We start from the raw sequence: 22433 nt of genomic DNA on the forward strand, positions 1-22433 counted from the left end.
ATACAAAAGTATAAGTTTACAAAATAGATCAGAGCATTTCAATTTAAACTTGTAGTACATGCCAACAGTTTAAAAATTTACAAGAAACCTACATTTAAATTGTTCTAATATGATCTTTACGGGAGTATATTGTCCTCACATATCCTCAATCTTTTGTTTTCTTCAAACCTACATGTGAAACAATCACACGCTAAGTCGTTGACTTAGTGAGGCAAGTACGAGTCAAATAGAACATTATATAATAGTTCTTATTAATTTCATAGAAATACAATTTATAAGGGATTCAAATAACTTTTCATAACAAGAGTGTATACTTTTATACCTTGTTCGGATTATATAACCTTAGGTTCAAAGGTCCAATGTATATTACTGAGAACTCTAGGTATTTTAGTATATTGAGGTTGTGCACTAATATTGTCACCATAGCTCACATAATTACACCGAAGTGCCACATATTTGTCTCGAAGGACCACATAGTTTTATCCCAAAGGACCACATAGGTTTTGTCCCTAAAAACCACATAGGTTTGTCCCAAATGACCACATAGAACCCTCGATTCTTAGCATGCAACTATACCTATAATCCTCATACATATACCTTGTTTTTTAATCACATAATTATTTCTTATTTCGTTATTTATAATGTGTCCTTTTCACATATGCACTTTCACATCAAGTATTTTCGTATACACATTTTCACATATCACATTCTCATAATCATATCCACATAACCATCAAAACGTAGCTTAAGTAATATAACTTGAATAAAACATTGAAAAATTATAGCAATAAAGAAATTGAAATGTTTTCGATCAAAAACTCTGAGGTTGGCTTATCGCAAGCCTCCCTAGAATCTAATATAAAATAAATGAGTTGCACTCACCTTTGCCTTACTGAAGTCCTAAACGAAACCTTATCACTTTTGATCGATAATTTATAACGTTGAATCATCCAGAATTTGTCGTCTTTCAATGTCTACTCAATAATACAATTGAATTGAATATCAAAATTCATATTACTTATTAACCAATCATAATATCTTAAACTGAAAGAAACACCTAATTTATTATTTCAGGGGCACTAGTATTGGTACTCCTCCTAAGTACCTATACTTCCCTTCTATGATATAGATACCCACTTTGGTACCAATACCATTTTGGCATTCTAGAATTTTAAACTTGATAATGGTATCGATACCTTACTCTTAGTATCGATACCCCTATTTCAGTAACGATACCTCATTGAATCAATACCGATACTGATCCTCGAACTCAAACCAGTTTTGCCTTAAAGTATCGATATTGTTCTTCCAATTCCTATACCCTTGCTCAGAAATTACCATTTCCATTCGAAATTTAACCAAAACTCACCCAAATCTCCTAATTTTATCTCCTTTTATGCCTTTAAATTTAACTTCACTTGTCCAAACCAACTTATCGCACTTTAAAACTTCTCAAAATTCAAAAAGCTCACTAGTACTCTTGAATCTAAAAATCATATCATATTTTCAAATATGTTCTTAAACATTCCTAATACTCCTAAGTCCTTAGTTAGACCCTTGACAAGTCAAATTTACCAATAGAAATCCAAAAACTAAACCATATCAACAATTCCTTTAAAATCCCACTTTACAAAATCATCACTAACTCAATCATCTTTTAGTTTAATCTCCCTAAGGCCTCCCTTAAGCTTATAAATCACCCAAAGAACAAGAACCAACTTAAGAATTCAAAGAACGAACAATTTGAAATCAACTCACCTTAAAATGGAGCTCACGGAAAGAGAAACAAGAAGAAGTTCTAGACTTTTCCTTTCCTCTTTCAAACTCCACGTTTTTATAACTCTTAAAAGGGAATTAAAATTTCTTTTCTTCAAAAAGACCTTAATTCCCCTCCAATATTTTATATTTGATAACAAATCCTAATCAAAATTTTTGAAATTAGTCCTTGAATGAATCAAGTATTCCACTTAAACCATTAAATTTTTAATTTCTTACATTTTAGTCACTAACCCGATGTTTGGGATATTACAGGTCTCTCGATTATAAAGTAATTATTTGTAAATCCTTTAATTATTAAAAGTTACAAAATGGTCCTCCAACTACATGTGATGTTTTGTTGAGTCCTTCGACTATTAAAACTTGCAAATTGGTGACTCGACTATTCATATATTCCAAACTCATGTTTTTATGTTAAAAATTTGGCAATTGTCTAAGATGAACGTTAATTTATTGACTGAGATATGATAAAATTTGATCCCATAGTAGTTTTAGTTATATTTTGTGTATTGAATACCCGTTTACATTATGTCATTGAGCCAGTCCTTGAAACATTATGCTGGTGGGTTATGTAACACCCCAAATCCTGAGTTAGTAGTTTGGCTCAACTCGAGACCCAAAGTTGAGCCCAAAAGTAGTTTGGCTCAACCCGAGACCCAAAGTTGAGCCCAAAAGACTTTATAAATCAGTTGGACCAAGTTTAGTGTTAGTGGGCTTGTGTTGGGCTCAAAAGATTGGGTGATAGGTGATCAGTGTTTTATGTAAGAGAAAGTAAAGGGGATAATATTGTAATTTTCCCTTATTGTTTTAAAGTTTAAAACCCTCCCATTTTTATATCATGTTTATGTTAACCACCCCACATTTTCTCACCAAACATTATTCTCTTCTCCTTCATCATTTTCTCTTTTCTTCTTCAATTCTTAAGTGCAAAGTTTTAAGGATTTAAGCTTAGTTTGTTGTAGCCAAGGTAAGAATGTTTCTCTCCATCCTTCAAGCTTTGTTTTAACCTTCATTTTGTAAGTTTTAGAATTAGTTTTCAAATTGGGTTTTTCTGAAGGTAAGGTAAATCATAGTCGATTCAAGAGGTGTTTTATCAGCCAAGGCAATAAGGTAATACAGTTATAGCTTTCTCATACCAAGAGTAAATCATGGAAAGTTAAGATGTGTTAGAAAGTTAAGTTTAAAACATGTTTAGTAATTTCCATGGTAGATTGTTCATTTTATGTTATAAGTATGTTAATAAACCTCTATTATGATCCCTATTGATCAAATAAAACTTTAAGCATGTTTGGGGACTCCGCTAAGGTCTTTGGGATTGAAAAATAAAGTTTTTAGTACTAGTTTTATGACTCATGTAGGTAGAGTATCAATATTATAGGGATAATATCGATACTTGTTCTTCGTTTTGGGCAAATTCATGAGTTTCTGGGCAAGAGTATCGATTCTCTTTCAAGAGTATCGGAACTTTGGGTCATAGTTTCGAAACTCCCAGAAAGTTTCAAAACTGGGCAGAACAAAATATATAAAAGTATCGGTACTTACATAAAGTATCGAAACTTTTTCAGGAGTATCGATACTCTTGGGCTAGTATCGATACTTTCAGTCCGTTTTGGTCAAAACGTTGCTCGAGAGGCCCTGGACCCATAGTATGACCATAAATGGGATTGAATAGGTGTAAAACAACTAGGTACCAGATATGAGTTTTCGATGCATGTAAATTTTGAACCTCACCCCGACCTCTCGAGGACCCGAGTATACTAAGGGCTATAAGTTTCGACGCACGTAAATTTTGGTTCTTACCCCAAAGCTATCACATTTCAGATAGGCTAATGTGTTATCCGAGGTGCACGTAAATTCCTTTGATCACACCACTTGGCCTATCTCATGTTTGATATATACTTATGCATGTTTGACTTTGCATTCCGACATGTTCATGTAAGGAAATTATGTAGTATTGCATAGTTATTTTCATGGCAGTGAGCTATGGGGTCTGTGTATGGAATGTGTTTCCATGCACAAGTTAGTAGAGGATCGTTGAGGGAACCTATTACAATCGACCGTTCCAGACCAGTCGTTTTGCAGAGTATGTCTTAAGTATTTATAGAGGGCATGTATTCTATATGGACCCTGTGTATCTGAATCATAACTCTATTGTTTATTTTAAACTTTATGGTTATATTGTACGTATTTTGGGAGACTCTCGGATTTTGTAAATTTTATTCCGATTATGATGAATGATTTTGATAATCATAAACTATTTTGAAAAAGAAATTTTTGGGTTGACTATTTCGGTGGTTCCGTGTGACATCGTAATCCATGGATCTTCGAGTCGGACTGGATTGAGATGTTACAAAGCAAAACTAAATAAATTTGTTTGTAAATTGTTCTTTATTAGTTTAATAAACTATATAATAAGTACGTCAAATTATAAATAGAAAACATTAAAAAATTTAAAGAGGGACCATGTTAGATTTAACATACCCCATCTTGTAAAAAATAATAAATAAATAATTAAGTGTAAAGTAAAAATAATTTAAAAATACCACATTAGCATTGCTGTTAACTTTTTAATGGCGGATAACCAAAAAATGAAACAAAATACAACATTAAGTATGATTTTATAAATAATAATAATAAGATAACCAAAATAGAAATAAAATAATAAATGAATAACTAAATAAATAATTTATCCTTTTTTAATTGTATGAATTTATAATTTTAGAAGGGGTTATGCTATTGTTAATAAAATTTAATAATCGTTATAACGGTTAACCGATCGTTTGTGTTAAACAGTACGATTAGCCGACCATGAATATACACGTAAAATTTTAAACTATAAAAAATGAATATACCTTATAATACATATTTCTATAAAATAAAATGCATTTACAAATAAATAAGACTTTGACAAATATATATTTTTTTTATCATCATAAATTTTATGAAATTTTGAAAATTTTAAGTTGTGTTATCTTATAACATAACAGTTAATAACGATTAACTGTTAACAATTAACCCTTTTTTTAATGATTAGATTATAATTAACAATATTTAATAACCGTTATAATTATTACTTTTGATGATTAGTTTAAAATGTATTATTTAAAATTTAGATAAGATCCTAGTCAAATATAACTTTTGATAAATTAGCAACGTGGAGTATAAAATTTGATCCATTCGTATTTATATGATACGTTATGTCATACACATTTCATGGCGCATTGTCAGGCCTACTTTAAGTAATAATAAGGGTAAACTAGAGGTTTAGTGCTCAAACTATCACTTTTGTTTATTTTGTTCATCCAACTATTTTTTATTTCAAAATCATATCTAATATTATATTTTAGTTACCCACCGTTAAAAAATAACTGTGATACTAACATGTCACCATAAGATAATATCACCTTATCATTGAAAAAAATCCCACATCAGTAGTTTTGTTAATTTTTTAACAGTAGATGTCCATAATAAAATCAAAACGTAACGTTAAGTATAATTTTGAAATAAAAAATAGTTTAATGACCAAAACAGAGAAAAAGTTGTAGTTGAGATACTAAAGTTATAGTTTACCCTAAGTAATAATAAAAGGGCAGAATAGTAGATAAGAGGAAAATGTCAGGAACGTAAAAGAAGAAGAAAAGGGGTATAAGAAGGAAGAGAAAATGGAAGGACTATAACGTAAGACAAAACCATACTTGTAATCTAACTGTATATGCTTTGGACTGGAAATTGGTGTGCTGACTGCTGTCTCTCTCTCTCTCTCTCTCTCTAAATCTTTTTTTTCTTCTTTTTCTCTTTGCTTTTTCTGCTGACTTGTATTATATAATCTCATTATTTTGCACCTTCCATTGTTGAATGGGACTAACCCTTCTTCTTCTTGGGGTTTTAGTCGGTTTCCAACCCTTCAAAACTCTTTCAAAATCTCACCAGTTTTGAACCTAACGCCTCCTTTTCTTTCTTTTTTCCTCTATCTTTCCTGTTTTATCAACTTCTTTTATTATGTAAGTTTTATCTAATCCAATCCATACACGTTGGTCTTGTAAAGGGTTCTTTTCTTATTGGTGTTGTGTTTGGATGCTTGGAAAGTTATAAGGGAAGCAATGAGAAAATGGGGTTATGAGATTTTCTTTTAGTTTTACAGCAATCATGTTTAGAAGATTAACTTTTGTTTTTCCTGATAGAAAAAAGTAATCATCTTTCTTGCAGGGAAATTGCTCTACATTGCCCTTGAAGAGTTTGATAAAATTACTGTTACTCAGGGCTGGACATTCTGCAAAAGGTAACATTCTGTTCATGTGTGTTTTGAATAGAATATGTGCTTTATTAGTTATCTTTTTATCTGCATGTGTAAATATACATTGGGATTCTAGTAATCTTGATGATTAGGAGAGTAAGTTTTGAACTTTCTTGTGTATTTGAGTGTTCTTTTGTTTCTATTGTAGTGGAGCCATTATCTGCACTGATGAACACGTTTCCTATGAGTTAGGAGCTTAGCTGCTGGATGTTAGGCAATTTTCATCCTTCTGTTTCTGCTTGTTTCCTTCGAATAAGTTCGAGTTATTTATAATCAATTACATCGCAATCTTCTTTGGTTCTTGATTTAATGAAACTTTGATGAGGACTAGAAAGAATTTCCTTATAGGCAGTTGTTTGTCTTTTAGATTCGGACTAGTTTTCAATACAATTCAAGAAAAACAATAAAGAAAAGTTTACTAATAAGTGAAATATTATGTAAATCGGGATTAGTTTTCGTTGTAGTTAATTCCTTGGGGAACAAGGTAAAATGATACGAGGTACTCCTGGAGAATTTTAGAAATGAAATAAAAATCTAACCTGAAAAGGCCAAGGAGAACTACATTTATGCTATCATTTCATGCCCTTTGATTTGCAAATTAGTGAGTCATAATCATTAAAGATAATGTGACCTCATGGAAATGACATTTGCCATTTTATTTAGACATCTTCCTTTTGTCTACAATAATTTGACAGATAAACTGATAAATGAGGAGATCATGTTTGCCTCGCAATGCCATGAAACTTATATTAGAAGGAATATATATATAATCTGTTTTCTTTCATTTTTCATTCTCGTGGTTCTATTTAAGAAGGTTTCGGTTTCATTGCAGAAGATATCATTATATTAGATAAGGACTGTGAATGATTTGGTAATTTTTCGCAAATTTGTTGATTTATCATTTAATTGTCCTGGCCATACTCGGAAAACGGTTAAGTGATTTAATGAGCCTGCTCGAATAAAACAAGTTAAACGAACGCGTTTTTAGTACATGACTAGAAGGAAATTAATTTGATTCCCCAATGGGTTAAAAGAATACTTTTCACATTGAATTCCCTGAATAGAGTCTATCTGGACAATTAATTTGAAGAAAACAAGTAGAGTGCTACTCGCATATAAAAGGCCATGTAGGGTGTACACCAATAGGTAGGTTTTGTTGAGAGCTCGCGGCGAACAAAATTAGGTATGGCGTTTTTTTAGTGTGCATTTTCCCTCTTGTATTCGATATTTTCCATTTCTGTTTTGTACTTCTCTTTTCAGGTATACTTTTCCTCTTCTTTCATGAGTAGATCATAACATGAAAGTATGTATTTCTTCTTGTATGAGTTAGATGTCCCGTTTTATTGATCCAAACTAAAATTGGTTTTCTAAGTTGGAACTAGTGGCCAAACTTTGGGGGATATTTGCATTCTGTTTGAGTGATGCTTAGCCATTAGATATTTTCAAAGTCACTTCATAATAGTCTCCTATGGTTAATAGATTTACATATGTGCAGTGTGCTTATTTGATACTTAATAGACTCAGACCACTTGGTGAGACTTTTGTATTCTTCTTTTGAAGTAGTTTGACATATGTACAATGTAGTTTTTCGATGATCGTTAAAAATATACTTTTCGAAATTAAAGAATGGATTTTAATCTTTATAGTTAACTTACAATTACTGATAATGCAATGTTTCGTAAATGTGGAAACTACTTATTTTACATAGGAATGTAAGATAATATTTAAAGATTTAATGGGTTAAAAACCATTAAGGTTAAGGCTGCTAATCATACAAAAAAGGAAAAACAAAATACATATTTTAGGGTTACTATGCATGAGGTAATCCCCATTTTCTGAGAATCTATTGTTTTTGTCCCTTATTTTGCTTTCATTTTCTACTAGTTTGATCTTAGGTAAAGATTTAGGCATGAAAAATGCTCTAGTGACATGAAATGATGCTGTTTCAAGGTATTCTGAAGTCAAATTTACTCTGTATCTCTTTGATGCAAGACAGTGTATTAAACCTGCTTGTAGGCTTACTGTCTCATGGAATGTTTTAGATTTCTTGTTTGTTTCTTTTAGTTATAGTTTCTCTTGATTGTTTACTTTTCTTTTCTTATTTTCATTCTTAATAGGTGGCCTTATATTGCACAATGTGATGAATGTTCTTTTCCAATTTCTTGCAGGTCTTTGGTTCCTTATAATTCAACATCCTTCTCAAAATCTCTTTTGTAGGAAGGATTTTGGTTCATTAGTCGTCAACAGTGACAGATAAGAGTATTGAGGGGATAATGGTATCAAGTTCTTGCATAAACTTGTCGGACTTGGTATCCGGGGACATGTTTAATTCCTCACAAACTCCTAGAAGATTACCTCGGGTTATGACTGATCCTGGAATTGTCTCTGACGTAGATGGTTGGGAAACGAATGATGGAGATGCTGCCTCTTCTGAATGCCGCGGAAAGAAAATTATCGTGGCAAATTTTCTTCCTTTACAAGCTCAAAGGGATATAAAATCTGGTGGATGGTCGTTCAGTTTTGAAGAAGATTCGCTTCTGTTACAAATGAAGGACGGCTTTTCATCTGATACTAAAGTTGTCTATGTCGGGTCCTTGAAGGTTGATGTGGATTTGAGTGAACAAGATGAAGTTTCTGGGATATTGTTAGAGGAATTCAATTGTGTGCCCACATTTCTTCCTCCTGACCTTCAGAAAAGGTTTTACCATGGGTTTTGTAAGCATTATTTATGGTCCCTTTTTCATTACATGCTACCTATGTGCCCCGAGTATGGTAATCGTTTTGACAAGTTGCTTTGGCAAGCTTATCTTTCTGCCAATAAGATATTTGCAGAGAAGATAGTGGAGGTAATCAATCCAGAAGAGGATTATGTGTGGGTTCATGATTATCACCTTATGGTTTTCCCGACATTTTTGAGGAAACGTTTTCATCGAGTTAAGCTTGGATTTTTCCTTCACTGCCCATTCCCATCCTCAGAAATATACCGGACACTGCCAGTCAGGGATGAAATTTTAAAAGCACTGCTTAATGCAGACTTGATTGGTTTTCATACATTTGATTATGCTCGCCACTTCCTTTCATGCTGCAGCAGAATGCTTGGCCTTGACTATGAATCGAAGAGAGGACACATTGGACTTGAATATTTTGGTCGTACTGTCTACATAAAAATTTTGCCTGTTGGGATTCACATGGGCCAACTCCAATCTGCACTGAATCACCCATCTTCTTCTACTAAGGTCAAAGAAATTGTTCAGAAGTTCGAGGGGAAAAAGCTTATCGTTGGTGTTGATGACATGGATATATTTAAAGGCATTAGCCTAAAAGTATTAGCTATGGAACGGCTCTTACAACAGCATCAAGAGTTGCAAGGCAATGTAGTCCTTGTTCAAATTGTAAATCCTGCAAGAAGCACTGGGAAAGATGTTCAGGAAGCAAAAAGGGAAGTATACGAGAGTACTCAAAGGATAAATAATGCTTTCGGTTTTTCAGGATATGAACCGGTGGTCCTGATTGATCGCTGTGTCACTTCCTGTGAGAAAACTGCTTATTATGCATTTGCAGATTGTTGTATTGTAAATGCACTGAGGGATGGAATGAACCTAGTTCCATACAAGTACACCGTTTGTAGACAGGGGACTTCCAACATGGATGAAGCTTTGCAAATTGCTGCTGGATCTCCTCGTACGAGCATGCTTGTTGTCTCAGAGTTTATAGGTTGTTCACCGTCCCTAAGTGGGGCAATCAGGGTTAATCCTTGGAACATTGATGATGTAGCTGATGCATTAAACATGGCCATCACTATGCCTGACGTTGAGAAGCAACTGCGGCATGAGAAGCACTATCGCTTTGTGAGTTCTCATGATGTTGGTTATTGGGCCCAGAGTTTTATACAAGATTTGGGGAGGGCATGCAAAGAGCATTACAGCAAAAATTGCTGGGGTTTTGGTTTTGGACTGAATTTCAGGACATTGTCCCTTTCTCCAACTTTTAGAAAGCTTTCCGAAGAAAACATTGTCTCTGCTCATGGAAGGACATGCAGAAGAGCCATTTTTTTGGATTATGATGGGACATTGGTGCCCCATTCGTCAATTACTAAAAGCCCTAGTCCTGAGGTTATATTGGTTCTGAACAATCTATGCAGTGACCCCAAGAACACCGTCTTTATAGTTAGTGGTAGGGGGCAAAACTCCCTGAGTGACTGGTTTGTACAATGTGAGAATATAGGTATAGCTGCCGAGCATGGATACTTCATAAGGTACATTTCAGTTGTACATTTGAAATCTATCTTTGATACTTTTGGCTCTGTTGTGAATGGATTATGAGAGATTTGTGTTGTATAAATACAATGCAACTCTTTGTATTACGCTTTAAGGTGCAGGCTTACATTTTTTTTAATGTTCTTTTGCCTTGTAGGTGGAGTAGGTCATCCAAGTGGGAAACTATTCCAGTTGCTGCAGACTTTGGATGGAAAAGAATTGCTGAACCAGTGATGAAATTGTATGCGGAGGCGACTGATGGCTCCTATATAGAGTCCAAGGAGAGTGCCTTGGTATGGCACTATCAAGATGCTCCACCTGATTTTGGATCTTGTCAAGCGAAGGAACTACTGGATCATCTGGAAAGTGTCCTTGCCAATGAGCCGGTTGTTGTTAAAAGGGGCCGTCAAATTGTTGAAGTGAAGGCACAGGTATAAATCCATTTTAAGTGCTTTGTTATTCACCCTAATCTTCTTTCATGGTTCTGCTTAACATTGGCCATTTGATGTGCCAGGGAGTTACCAAAGGCTTTGTTACGGAGAAAATTCTTTCCACCATGACAAGTAATGGGAAACCACCAGATTTTGTCTTGTGCATCGGTGATGATCGATCAGATGAAGACATGTTTGAAACTATATCAAATGCAGCTTGCATATCATCTCTCCCTGTTCCTCCAGAAGTATTTGCTTGCACTGTTGGTCAGAAACCAAGCAAAGCTAGCTATTATCTACATGATACTAGTGACGTATTGTCGTTACTTCGTAGCTTGGCTGCTGCTTCAAGCTCAATAACGGCAACAAGCGGCACAAGAACCGAAGTTTGTTTTGAAAGTTGTTCTTGAAACATGATGTATTTGGTTGTGCTTTGGATTAGAGTGGCATGAATTGACATGGTTTAGGTTAAAGAATAGATTCATGGCGGCTTAGCCTGACAAGAGTTAATAATACAGAAATGGAAACACAGTGAACTTTTAGGTGACAAACACAGTTGACGTAAGTATTTTCGGATGCTGACTCAGTATTTCTCGGGTTAGATGCATTGTCGTAGGTAGTTTTACCGACATGAAGGCTTCATTTACTTTGTGTACAAATAACTACAGGTTTGAAGTTTTGTAGAATATATCAATAAATGTTAATCCAATTTCATGCCATGACAGATTTTTAAGTAAAGAATTGTTCGACTCGATACGATTGATTCTCTTGTTTATGGATCGGAGCTGGATCTATCTTCCTCATCTTTTAGTGTATTGATCATTAGTGCAACTTGATTCATGTTAGGCCTTTCGTATGGGTTCAGATTTATGCACTTGAGAGCTATCTGCAAGAGGTTCAACATCCTCTCTTCACTTGCACCCTGTGAGATCAAGGCCTTGTCAAAGACTTCGACAGTCCATTCCTCCGTAACCACCGAGTGCACCCATCGAGCCAAGTCGATCCCATTAGCCTGGACCGGCTTCCTCGTGAGAAGTTCAAGAAGAATCACCCCGAAACCGTAGATGTCAGCTTTAAAGCTCCCATAGGCATTGTTGCTGATGTTGTCGGATTGAAGATCGAATGATTGGTGTTGGAACACCATTAGGCCATATTCACTGATGCCGGGATCCATGTTTTGATTGAACAAAATGTTTGTGGATTTGAGGTTACCATGAGCGATTCCATCTTCACCAAGCTCCCCATGCATAAATGCCAATGCCTCTGCAACTATGGCTGCAACATTCAATCTGCTTTCCCACTCGAATGCCTGGCCACTTTCCGATCCTGAATCAACAATCGAATATATTTTTTGAGAATTTAAAACTCGAATTGGTATAATCAAATTGTTGAGAATGAAGTTACCATGGAGTAGCCTGAAAAGGCTGCCATTGGGTTGATATTCATAAACCAAGAGCTTCTCTTGCCTGGAACAATAAAATGCGACCGGTGCCAATACATTCGGATGCCTTGCCTGGTCCAGCCTTTGCATTCTCCTCTTCAACTCTTCACTCGTAATGTTCCACTCTCTTATCCTCTTCACTGCCAACGTTGTTGCCCCATTATCGAGCATTACCTTGTAAAGGCTTCCGTGTTTCCCCTTTCCAAGCAGTTCGGCCGGTGCTCGAAGCAGGTCCTCGAATCTTAAACCTTGGACCGTTGAACTTGTAAGCACTATGAGGGATGATAAGGCCGCTCCGCTCTCGACAGAACTTATTGAATACTCCGATTTATTCTCGGTTATCTTCGACTCGTTGGATGTACTACTGGTCTTGTTGCTGAGCCTGCTAGTGTTTGCTTCCACTGCTATCGTGTCTTGCTTCGGCTTCATTTTACTGACTAGTTTAAAGGCGATGAATAACATGGCAATAAGGCCAACAGCCGCATAACCAGAGTACATAGCGAAGTGTTTGGCCGATGAATCTCCGGATTTCCGTGTTGATGGAGGACATGGCCTTGAGACTAATTCTCCACAAAGTCCAGGATTACCTGAAAAACTGTCGGCAGAGAACCTCCCTTTGACATCGGGAATCGGACCACTGAAGTTGTTGTTGGAGATGTTGAACTGCTGCAGATTGGAGAAGTCAAGATTTGGTACCTCCCCACTAAGTTCATTGTTCTGAGCAAGGAAAGTAATTAGCCCGGAAATTCCAGAGATATCAGGTACCTTGCCGGACAAGTTATTGTCGGATACATCGAACCTCTTCAAGTCACCCAACTGTTTCAGAGATTCAGGAAGGTAACCAGATATTTGGTTACCACTTAAATAAAGGTGTGTCAAATGTCTGCAATACCCCATCTCTTCCGATATCGATCCGACGACATTGTTTTCATTTAGGCTAAGCACCGAGAGGGAACTCGCCCTGCAAGCAGAACCGATATCAAGAACACCGGTGAGATTTAGCCGTTCGAGAACCACTTTCTTGACGGATTTCGACTGCGAATCACATGACACACCGAGCCATTTGTCTTTGCAGGGATCTGAAGTCATGTTCCAACCCCAACTTTTATCTCTTTGTACATTTCCAGCTGCAAGTCTGTCCATGAATCCCACAAGTGATCGCTTCACTTGTTCGTCTTCCGAAACCGAGACATAGAAGAGGAGGAAGAAGAAAACGGGTAATATTCGAATCGAAACACGATTCATTCTTGATGAACAAGAAAAGTGTGACCTTGTTCTGCTTAATAAGAAGAAAAAAGGGGTATGCTTCATTAGGACAAACAGAAAAGAACAAGGAGGGAACTGTGGCATAATGGCCACATTCGATTGCCAAATGCCCGAAAATGGTTTGTTATGTTATGGAAGAAAGGGTGGTGAATGAGCCAAACAACATGAGTGGCGCTTCAACAATCGGCGGCCGGCAAAGTGAAATAGTCAATGTCTTTATCAGTTGGCGTCACGCTAGCCAAGTCTTCTGCTCTACAAAAGACTTAGAGTGCGTTTGGTTCACGGAATGTAAGATTACCAGTGGGAATAAAAGATTACCAGGGAATAGGATTACTGGGAATGTTTTATTTTGTGTTTGGTTGGTTTAACAGGGATGTAAGATTACTGTGTTTGGTTAAAGGAATAAAAGATTATTGAAATGTATATTTGATCAAATTGTCCTTATTATATATTTGTTTTTTTAACAAGTTGAAAAATATTTATATATTTTCTTTAAAAAATTTAAATTCATAAAATTTATATAATTTTTTTTACAAAATTGAAAATATAAAAAAGTTTAATGAAAGGGTAAAATTTTATTTTACCCCTGAACTTCATATAAAATTTTAATTATAAATTTTTTTTGTAAATCTAAAATAGTTTAAGGATAAATTTGTAATTTAACCTTCGTAGAATTTTTATTATTCAATGACATAATAAATATATTTTTGAAAGAAATTTTTTTTAAGAGCATTTTAATCCAAAATTTCGGTAATCCAACAATACCTAAGGAAAGGGAGGTAATGAAATTACTGGTAATATACCTCAAAAAATCAACTATTGGTAATGTAAGATTACCGGGAATGACATTCCCGGCTAATCAAACGGGAGAATGTGGATTTCATTCCCATGTGAATCTCACAAACGGGAGAATGTGGATTCCATTCCAATGTGAATCTCACATTCCCCCAACCAAACACACCCTTAGGGTAAACTACACGTTTAATACCTAAACTATATTTTTTTCAAAATCATACCTAACATTTAGTTTAGGTTTTAAATTGATATACTTCTTTAAAAAATTAACAGAACTGCTGATATGATTTTTTTAGGCTTTTGAGTGATGGCATGACAATACCTTACGGTGAAATGTCAACACTATACTTAAGTTTTTAATGACATGATACTAAAATAAAACCGAAACTAAACGTTAAGTACAATTTTGAAAAAAAAATTGAATATCAAAACGGAATAAAGTAATAGTTTAAGTATTAAATATGTCATTTATCCAAAGAACTAAGGGTAAACTACGTATTTAAGTCACTTTGGTCACTCAATATTTTTTTTTCAAAATCATACCTAATATTTTTTTTTTCATTTCACCTACCATTACAAATTAACGGTGATACTGATGTATTACTAGGGATGGTCAAAATAGCTGAACCCAATGGATTTTGACCCGACCCCACCTTATAGAGGTGTTTTTTTTAAATTTCAGGGTTCGAGGCAAGGCGAGTTATATAATAGGCAGATCAGGGCGAGGCGAGCCAGGGCCAGTTTAAGGTGAAAAATCACCGACCCGATCCGGTTATATATATATATATATATATATATATTTAATATTTTTATTTTTATTTTTATAATGTTAAAATATGTTTTTTAATTATTAAAATGATAATAAATTATTACAAAATATATTATTTTAATAATTTAAAAATAATAAATAATTATAAATATTAATTTTTTTAAAATATTGATATATTCATGTCGGGTTGGGTAAAGATTTTACTCTAATAATTATTTTACTCTAAAATATTAATTATAAAAGCGAAAAACTATCGAGGCAAGTCGGGACCGAATATAGACAATATATTTTCGGGTCGGGGTCGGGGCGGCCAAAATATCAGCCCGTCTCTCCCCGTGCCCATTCCTACGTGTTACCATAAAACAATGTCACATCATCATTAGAAAAATATCACGTCAACAATACAATCAACTTTTTAATAACTATCGAGGCAAGTCGGGACCGAATATAGACAATATATTTTCGGGTCGGGGTCGGGGCGGCCAAAATATTGGCCCGTCTCGCCCCGTGCCCATCCCTACTTGTTACCATAAAACAATGTCACATCATCATTAGAAAAATATCACGTCAACAATACAATCAACTTTTTAATAACAGGTGATCAAAATAAAACCAAAACTTAATGTTAAGTATAACTTTAAAAAAAAATTAATAATTAGAAGACCAAAACGGACCATGCAAGTAATTTACCAAAGAATTAATCTTACGTGTACTTTTTTCATCCATATAATAAATCCAAGAATAAAAACAAATTAGAAATTCTCAGCCAAAATTATTGCAAGTTTCATCCAACACAGGGATCTTCCATTCACTCCATATTTAAGATTCCAACACAAGGCTAAATGAAATCCTAAGTGGTTTGTTTTTAGGTACATTTTGTACTGGGAAATAAAATACAAACTAGTACTCTGAAACTTCACCTTATCACCACCAAGGTATTTTAAGGATCAGCATGTCCGGCGATTTCATCGTCGCTAGACCCGGTTTCTTCATCGCTTACATCTTCGTCGTCGTCCGTCTCCTCATCGGCTTTCCCTTTCGTGATGTTCTCTTTCTTTGCATAACGCTCGCAGAATTCTGCTTTCCGTAAAGAAAAAAGATAACATCAGTGATCAGTCGCCGTCTTACGAACATCGCCAGGACGAATGTCTTATGCTAAGAAAGCGTAACCGTACAGTACAACCATATTTACCTTTTACTTTTTGATCATATTGTTTCCGATCCTTCATCATCAATGATCCAGCGTTCCTGTTTAGGGGGTGTGAAGGGTTTGGATATAGCAAGAGCTGTGGAAGAAAAACTTCAAAGATGTTCGAAAGATCTGCAAGAACAAGAGAACATCGCATATGGGCATTCATCAATCAAGAAGATGAATAATGCGGAATGTCGTTTACTAGTATAAACCATAGACGTCAACCGGACCTGAAATTAAACCAATATAGAGAAATTCGAGTTTTGTAAGAACTTTGAACAACTATCATGAAGAAATCAAAAAGACGAATCGTTACCAGAATTGTTGTATATTAAAAATCAATATGAATGAGGATCGTAAATAGTTTCATCACCATTAGGGTGAAATATTGCAGTCTGTAAGAAGCAAGTTGAAAATTAAAAAATTGCTCACGTTTCATTAACATTTGGGTGAAATATCTTATTCACGAATCTAATAGAAGGAGACTTGTATGGATAAGCATCCGGAAGCTCAACCCGGATTTTCCAAACTCCGCCTTCATACACACCTATAAGCATTGCAGTTGAAGACGTTAAGGATATTAAAGAACGGAACGAGAACTTCCACAAACTGTATTGCTCGAAAACGACATGACACATGCATATCTAGACATGAATATGGGGATATGGTCTTTCAAGGACCCTCCAAATATATGGAATAACTTTCAAGAAACTGAATACATAACATAGGCTCGAAAGGAAAAAATGGTTACAGGTTAGACCTGACAATAAAAGAAAACTCTCCAAGTACAATAACGCTTTCGAAATCAAATTCATTCCATGTAAAAGGAAAAGTGGGGGAGAGAGTCGTGTATAGGTGTGCGAAAGAGGCTTGCCTCTTATCGTATAATAATTTAATCAATTTAACAATCTATTCCCAAACTGATAAGAGCATGCATAACGCTATGGAACAGTCCCTACAGAAGTCAACTGACTACTGGGAGACTAGTGCTGCTGGGCAGTAGCTACCAGAACATTCAAATATTGTCAAAACGAATCATGTCAAAAGCATAACCGGAGAACCTACATCGAATAGATTAGTATAAACGTACTTCCTTTGGGACCATGAAATTCAACATTGAATTCATTGAGTCCATCGTTTATTGTTTCCACATTATAGTCACTCATCATCCTGGATAAAATTACGTAAGCATTAGCAAAGAGATAGAAAACTCATTAGCAACTCAGACTAAAACTCCAAAATTTTCAGAAACAATTACTAAATCAGAAACAGATCTCTCTGTTCGTTAATGATCACGCACAGTAGAATAACAAGTGTAGTTAACGAATAATAACAATTGCCTCATAATCACTTTACTTAAGGTTCCCTACTTCAAATGAGGGAATCTCACATCTCATAGAATCTCGTGTCCTAAAGTTTTCAGATAAAATCACATTAAAGCTATCTACAGATTAACTGCAAAGTAACAGTTGCAGTCTCCCTCAGAAGTAGGGGGTAACAAACAATCTATCGACTTGTTGCTCTTAACTTCAAAAAAAAGTGCAAAAGTAATAAACAGTTGTCACGTAGTCTGCAAACTTACTCACGGTAATCTTCAAACATAATCAATACCCTCTTTTCCTTTTAATAGTAGCCGCAACTGCCAAGGACTTTAACACAGACCCACAACTTAAAAACAACAAGATTAATGAGTTCATAAGACTGTAAAATTGGATATACACAAATTACGAAATTCTGCAGTCTGCCAGTATTAACCTATTACATACACAGTCCATTCCTCAGATAATAAATGTTTCAAAAATTCAATTGGTGTTACCATCTTTGCTTTAAACATCTAGTCATGGTAATACCCTGTTAGCCATATGGTTCGAAACATCTCAAGTCACTTGTTTATTTTATTAAGTCAACTGGTTTGGTTCCTCAAGGGCACCTTGACAAAACCCCTAGCCCCTCCTAACGTAATTGAAAAGAATGGTGCCCAAAAACACCTTGACGGAACGACATTATCTCATTGATGCAAAACAATTGCAGACTGTCCTCAAAAACATGAAAAGATAAGGAAATCGAATAATTTAAACCAAAGACAATGCTAAGCACCGAGATGTAAACATGCAAGAGAAACTTACAACTTCATTACATCCATTTCTCGCCTCTTGTTTGGGGAAGACATTTTATCCAATATTATTAAATTCCAAAGTACCTGCTAGAACGTCAACAGTACAATTATTTTTTTAAATTTTCTCCAAAGTAAAATTTAAGAAATGAAATTTAGATTTTAGAACTTCTATTTTCTAGAATCTCTTATACATAAAACTATTCAGGACAAACTCATTTGATATGAGTGAAAAAGCTGAACTGTAACAAACCTCAGATTTTATGTAATGCAGCAATAAAAAAATGTCAAAGCACATAATAGAGAAAGTGTAAATATTTAGAGAAGAAAAACCAACCAAATAGATCACATCATTGTTTGCGCAGATTACATTTCAAAGTTGACTTTTCCTAGTGGTTGATTGTAGGATAGCGATTTTGGATGTTAGATGAATTCTACATAACTAAAGGATTCCACAAATAAGTAAAGGTACATTGTTTCCTTCACTTAATTAGTCAAGATTAGAAAGATCTACTAAATCCTTAAACAAAAAGTAGGGAAGAACATGGTCCAGATATTTTCTTTGTTCATGCATATGCCGATTTGGCTGTTTCTAGATTATGCAGGATATCAACCTCTAGAACATGACTAATTTAATTCACTTATTCTTAATCCCACTTCCATTTCAAAAGTAAGTATAAAATTTCAAAGCTTGCCAAGAACATCAAAAGCTGTACTTTCGAATATCGAAAGCAGTAACTTCAGGAACAAGCACTTAAGTTCAACGCCGGTTCAAACATTCACTAGTAATGAATGGAAGTCAGTAATACCAAGTAATATAGCATATTTCTAAGGAACATAAACAAACGGAAGAAAAAGACTACGAGTACCAAACTAATTTCAAATTCCCAGGGGATGAATATTTGTCTTAGCACACTCCCTTGCCATTAGAATATAAAAGTCTTCATTTCATGTTATCTAAAACCAACATAATCTAAAATTGTTAGTAAATGTTACTAATTAGAACCACAACTTCAAAGCACTTTAGCTACTTCGATTGACATATGACCCTGAACCTGTTCATGCACATACTAGCAGGATGCTAGGAAACGATCTTAGGATCTCGCATTCTTCCGAAACAAAACCAAAATGAGCCGGTTTAAATAGAAGATCCAAACCTATAATTCAACCCCTAATAATTCATTCCATAGATAGCTACACTGATGCATATATAGTTCATAAAGTACACAACTTCAGCACTGAGAAAATAGAAGAAGAAAAAAGCAAAAACTTCAAACCATTGCATGCTGCTTAAGAAAAACTCCAAACAGTTACAACCATAGAACATCTTAAATGAAACCAGCTTCTCAATGGTTCTTTCTTAATATATTGAGAAAACGAATACAAGGCATTATCTTTGAAAGACGAGAAATAAGGCATTAGATAGAAAACATAGAATCAAATTCATCATCTTTCAATCGTTTTATACTCGGAATCCTAAAAACGAAATTAATCTGAGATCTACGGACAAACGGGCATCCAAAAAAAACGAAAGACCAACAAAATGATATCATGTTCTTGGATCACTTGAAGGAATAAACGTAGAGGAAAACTGGAAAAAAATTGAAAATTGAAACCAGAGTATCTTACGTTTTAGCAAAGGGTAATTTTGCTTTTTTTTTTTTTTTTTGAAAAGCAAAATGATCGGGAAGAAGGTTCGGATAAATGATAATCGATAGTCTTATAAATGCTTAATACAAAAATACTTACCCCTCCAAAAAAAAATAAAATATTTTAGTATTTAAATAATTTTTCGTTAAAATAGAGTTTATGTATAATTACCGTTAAATATTTTCGTTTAGTGACGCGTACTATAATTTGATGATTTTAATTTTTTTTTAAATATTATATTTATAAAAAACCCTAATTTATCTTAGATTATAAAAAAGCCTCAAAATACTTAAAATTCTCAAATCATATCTTTAACCCATCGTCGCCTTCTTTTTTGGCCACGACTACCATTGTCGATATAGTCTCTACCATCTTCTTAATCATACGTTGTCGTAGTTGCCGTCGAGATCGTGTGAGATCACGATTTTCATCATAAGGTTCGCAAGTATAAATCATTGATTCACCGCCGATCAATCACGATTTTATGAGGGTTTTGGTCGTTAGGGGGAGATTAGGTCGAGTGAAGCTTCGTCGAAGACAAAGACCAATGGTTGGCGTGAATTTAAATATTGAAATGAAAGTTTTCAAAGTTTGTGATGTTATTTCAAAATGTTTATGTTTTTCTTTAAAAATATATATAATTTTTATTTTTTAAATTTTGAATAAATTTTTTAAAATATCATATTATAATACGTGTCACTTAACAGAAGAAATTAACGCCGTTGATGGCTCGAGCACTTAAATGAGTATTATTTGTAACGTTAAATATCTAGATGGGTCAAAAAATATTTTTGGCACCTTTTCAAGAATTTAGGTATAGTTTAGGCCCTTATTATAGTATTAAGCCGAAAAAGAAAAAAATCTACAGGAAATAGAAGAGTAGTTACCGTCATGTTTTCAAATGCACGTGTTGGATTGGAAACGTGGCATGTCTGCTTTTGGGCTCTATATATTAATTAAAGGTAAAGTTACACAAATGGTACTTTTACTATAGTATACTACTTTGTTGAGTCCTATGAATACTAACAGTTATAAATGGTCATCTAATTATAGGATGTTGCTTTGTTGAGTCCCTTAATTATTAAAAATTACAAAATAGTCACCCGACTATTCATCATGTTCCAAACTCGTCATTTTTCGTTAAAAATTAACGATAGTCTGCGTTGGATGTTAATATGATTTCTGAGATATGATAGTTGTTTGGAACTCTAGGATTAGATTTTATCATATCTCAAACAGTATGCTAACATCCAACTTAGACTCTCGTTAATTTTCTTAACAAAAAAGGACGAATTTTGAAACATAATAAATAGGCGGATGGTCATTTTGTATCTTTTAATGGGGGCTCAAAAATAATATTCTATAATCGAATGATCATTTTATATTTTTTTATAGTTGAGGAGCTCAATAAAATAACACCATATAATTTGAGACTCAACAAAGCAACACTTTATGATAAGGGACTATTCGTGTACTTTAGTTAAATTGTTGATGTAAAAACTAAAGTAGAATGCTCTTCCTGCCATGCGTGGTTTTCTTTGGTTAATTTATTGGGAAAATATTTATTTTGAAATTAATTATAAGATTATCATCTAAATAATTATTCAACGAAAATATATTTTTTATTAAATAGAATAAAGATGTGTTCAATTGATCTAACACTTTAAATAAATTGTTGTTTTAAATAATTCATGTTTAAATAATCGATAATAAATTAATTTATCTTAATAAGTGTTTACATTTTTTACATTAGAATTATTGAGTTCGATATTTAAAATAAAATTAAAAAAAACGTAAATCATCTCACTCACGGACAACTTCTATGTGAATTAGTTCCACAATGCGGCGGTCGATTAAGCGCTAATTTTTTTCGTATTAAACGATCTTCATTGAGATCATCATTATCATTTGTTGGTAATACTCAATCCCACATAGTATTGGAAACACTATTGATAATGAGTATTTATGGTTTGGATTTCCCACTTGTTGAGTGAAAGAGAATAAGGGGGACTCTCGCGCACCGCCGTCGTCCGTCTCGGCACGGCTCGGCTCGGCTCGTGGTCGTTATATGATTTCAACTGATATTTATGGACTACTGAGAACTGTTTAAATTCAAATGATAACAGCTGGTTTATGAGTTATCAGAAATTAAACAGCTTTTTCCTAAATTAAATCGAAAACGTTAAGATGTATCTGGACTGATTTCCAGCTTTGTACAGAGGAGGCAAGTTGTTAATATCCGGAATTATAATAGTTGAATAATGGTGTTACAAAGAATGATTTTAATCCTGAATTTTTATATGGACGATTTTAACCCTATTTCTAGCCTATAAATAGAGAGCTGAATTCAGCTTCTCAACTCACTCTCAACATTTCAGAATTCACTCTCCAAGTGTTTTCTAAATATTCTCTCTGTGTGCTTTCCGATAAGAAGAGCAATACCACCAGCA

At 34.3% G+C, this 22433-nt stretch overlaps 2 protein-coding genes and 1 pseudogene across 2 annotated transcripts; 1 reads left to right on the forward strand and 2 right to left on the reverse strand.

The window, feature by feature from the left end:
• Positions 1–8212: 8212 nt before the first annotated feature.
• LOC120207873 (probable alpha,alpha-trehalose-phosphate synthase [UDP-forming] 9) lies at positions 8213–11245 on the forward strand. The gene is made up of 4 exons (XM_039207289.1): positions 8213–8294; positions 8343–10325; positions 10484–10757; positions 10841–11245. The coding sequence occupies exons 2-4, from the start codon at positions 8344–8346 to the stop codon at positions 11165–11167; spliced, it is 2583 nt and encodes an 860-aa protein (XP_039063220.1). The 5' UTR covers positions 8213–8294; position 8343; the 3' UTR covers positions 11168–11245.
• A 280-nt stretch (positions 11246–11525) lies between these two features.
• Positions 11526–13443, reverse strand: LOC120207875 (probable inactive receptor kinase At2g26730). Its single transcript, XM_039207290.1, has 2 exons — positions 12162–13443; positions 11526–12083 (listed from the first exon to the last, which is right to left on the reverse strand). Exons 1-2 carry the CDS (start codon positions 13441–13443, stop codon positions 11530–11532), a joined length of 1836 nt encoding a protein of 611 aa, XP_039063221.1. The 3' UTR covers positions 11526–11529.
• Positions 13444–15823: 2380 nt separating this feature from the next.
• LOC120207876 lies at positions 15824–20039 on the reverse strand (annotated as a pseudogene).
• Between the last annotated feature and the right edge of the window lie 2394 nt (positions 20040–22433).

Source organism: Hibiscus syriacus, unplaced genomic scaffold (assembly GCF_006381635.1).
Source record: "Hibiscus syriacus cultivar Baekdansim isolate YM2019G1 unplaced genomic scaffold, ASM638163v2 tig00015426_pilon, whole genome shotgun sequence".
Taxonomy (NCBI): Eukaryota; Viridiplantae; Streptophyta; class Magnoliopsida; order Malvales; family Malvaceae; genus Hibiscus; species Hibiscus syriacus.

Coding starts and splice junctions, on each gene's coding strand:
- LOC120207873 (XM_039207289.1), top strand. CDS start 8,344: ATGGTATCAAGTTCTTGCATAAACTTGTCGGACTTGGTATCCGGGGAC. Junction 10,326..10,483: donor GAGCATGGATACTTCATAAG/GTACATTTCAGT, acceptor TTTGCCTTGTAG/GTGGAGTAGGTCATCCAAGT. Junction 10,758..10,840: donor TTGTTGAAGTGAAGGCACAG/GTATAAATCCAT, acceptor TTGATGTGCCAG/GGAGTTACCAAAGGCTTTGT.
- LOC120207875 (XM_039207290.1), bottom strand. CDS start 13,443: ATGAATCGTGTTTCGATTCGAATATTACCCGTTTTCTTCTTCCTCCTC. Junction 12,084..12,161: donor CCTTTTCAGGCTACTCCATG/GTAACTTCATTC, acceptor TTGTTGATTCAG/GATCGGAAAGTGGCCAGGCA.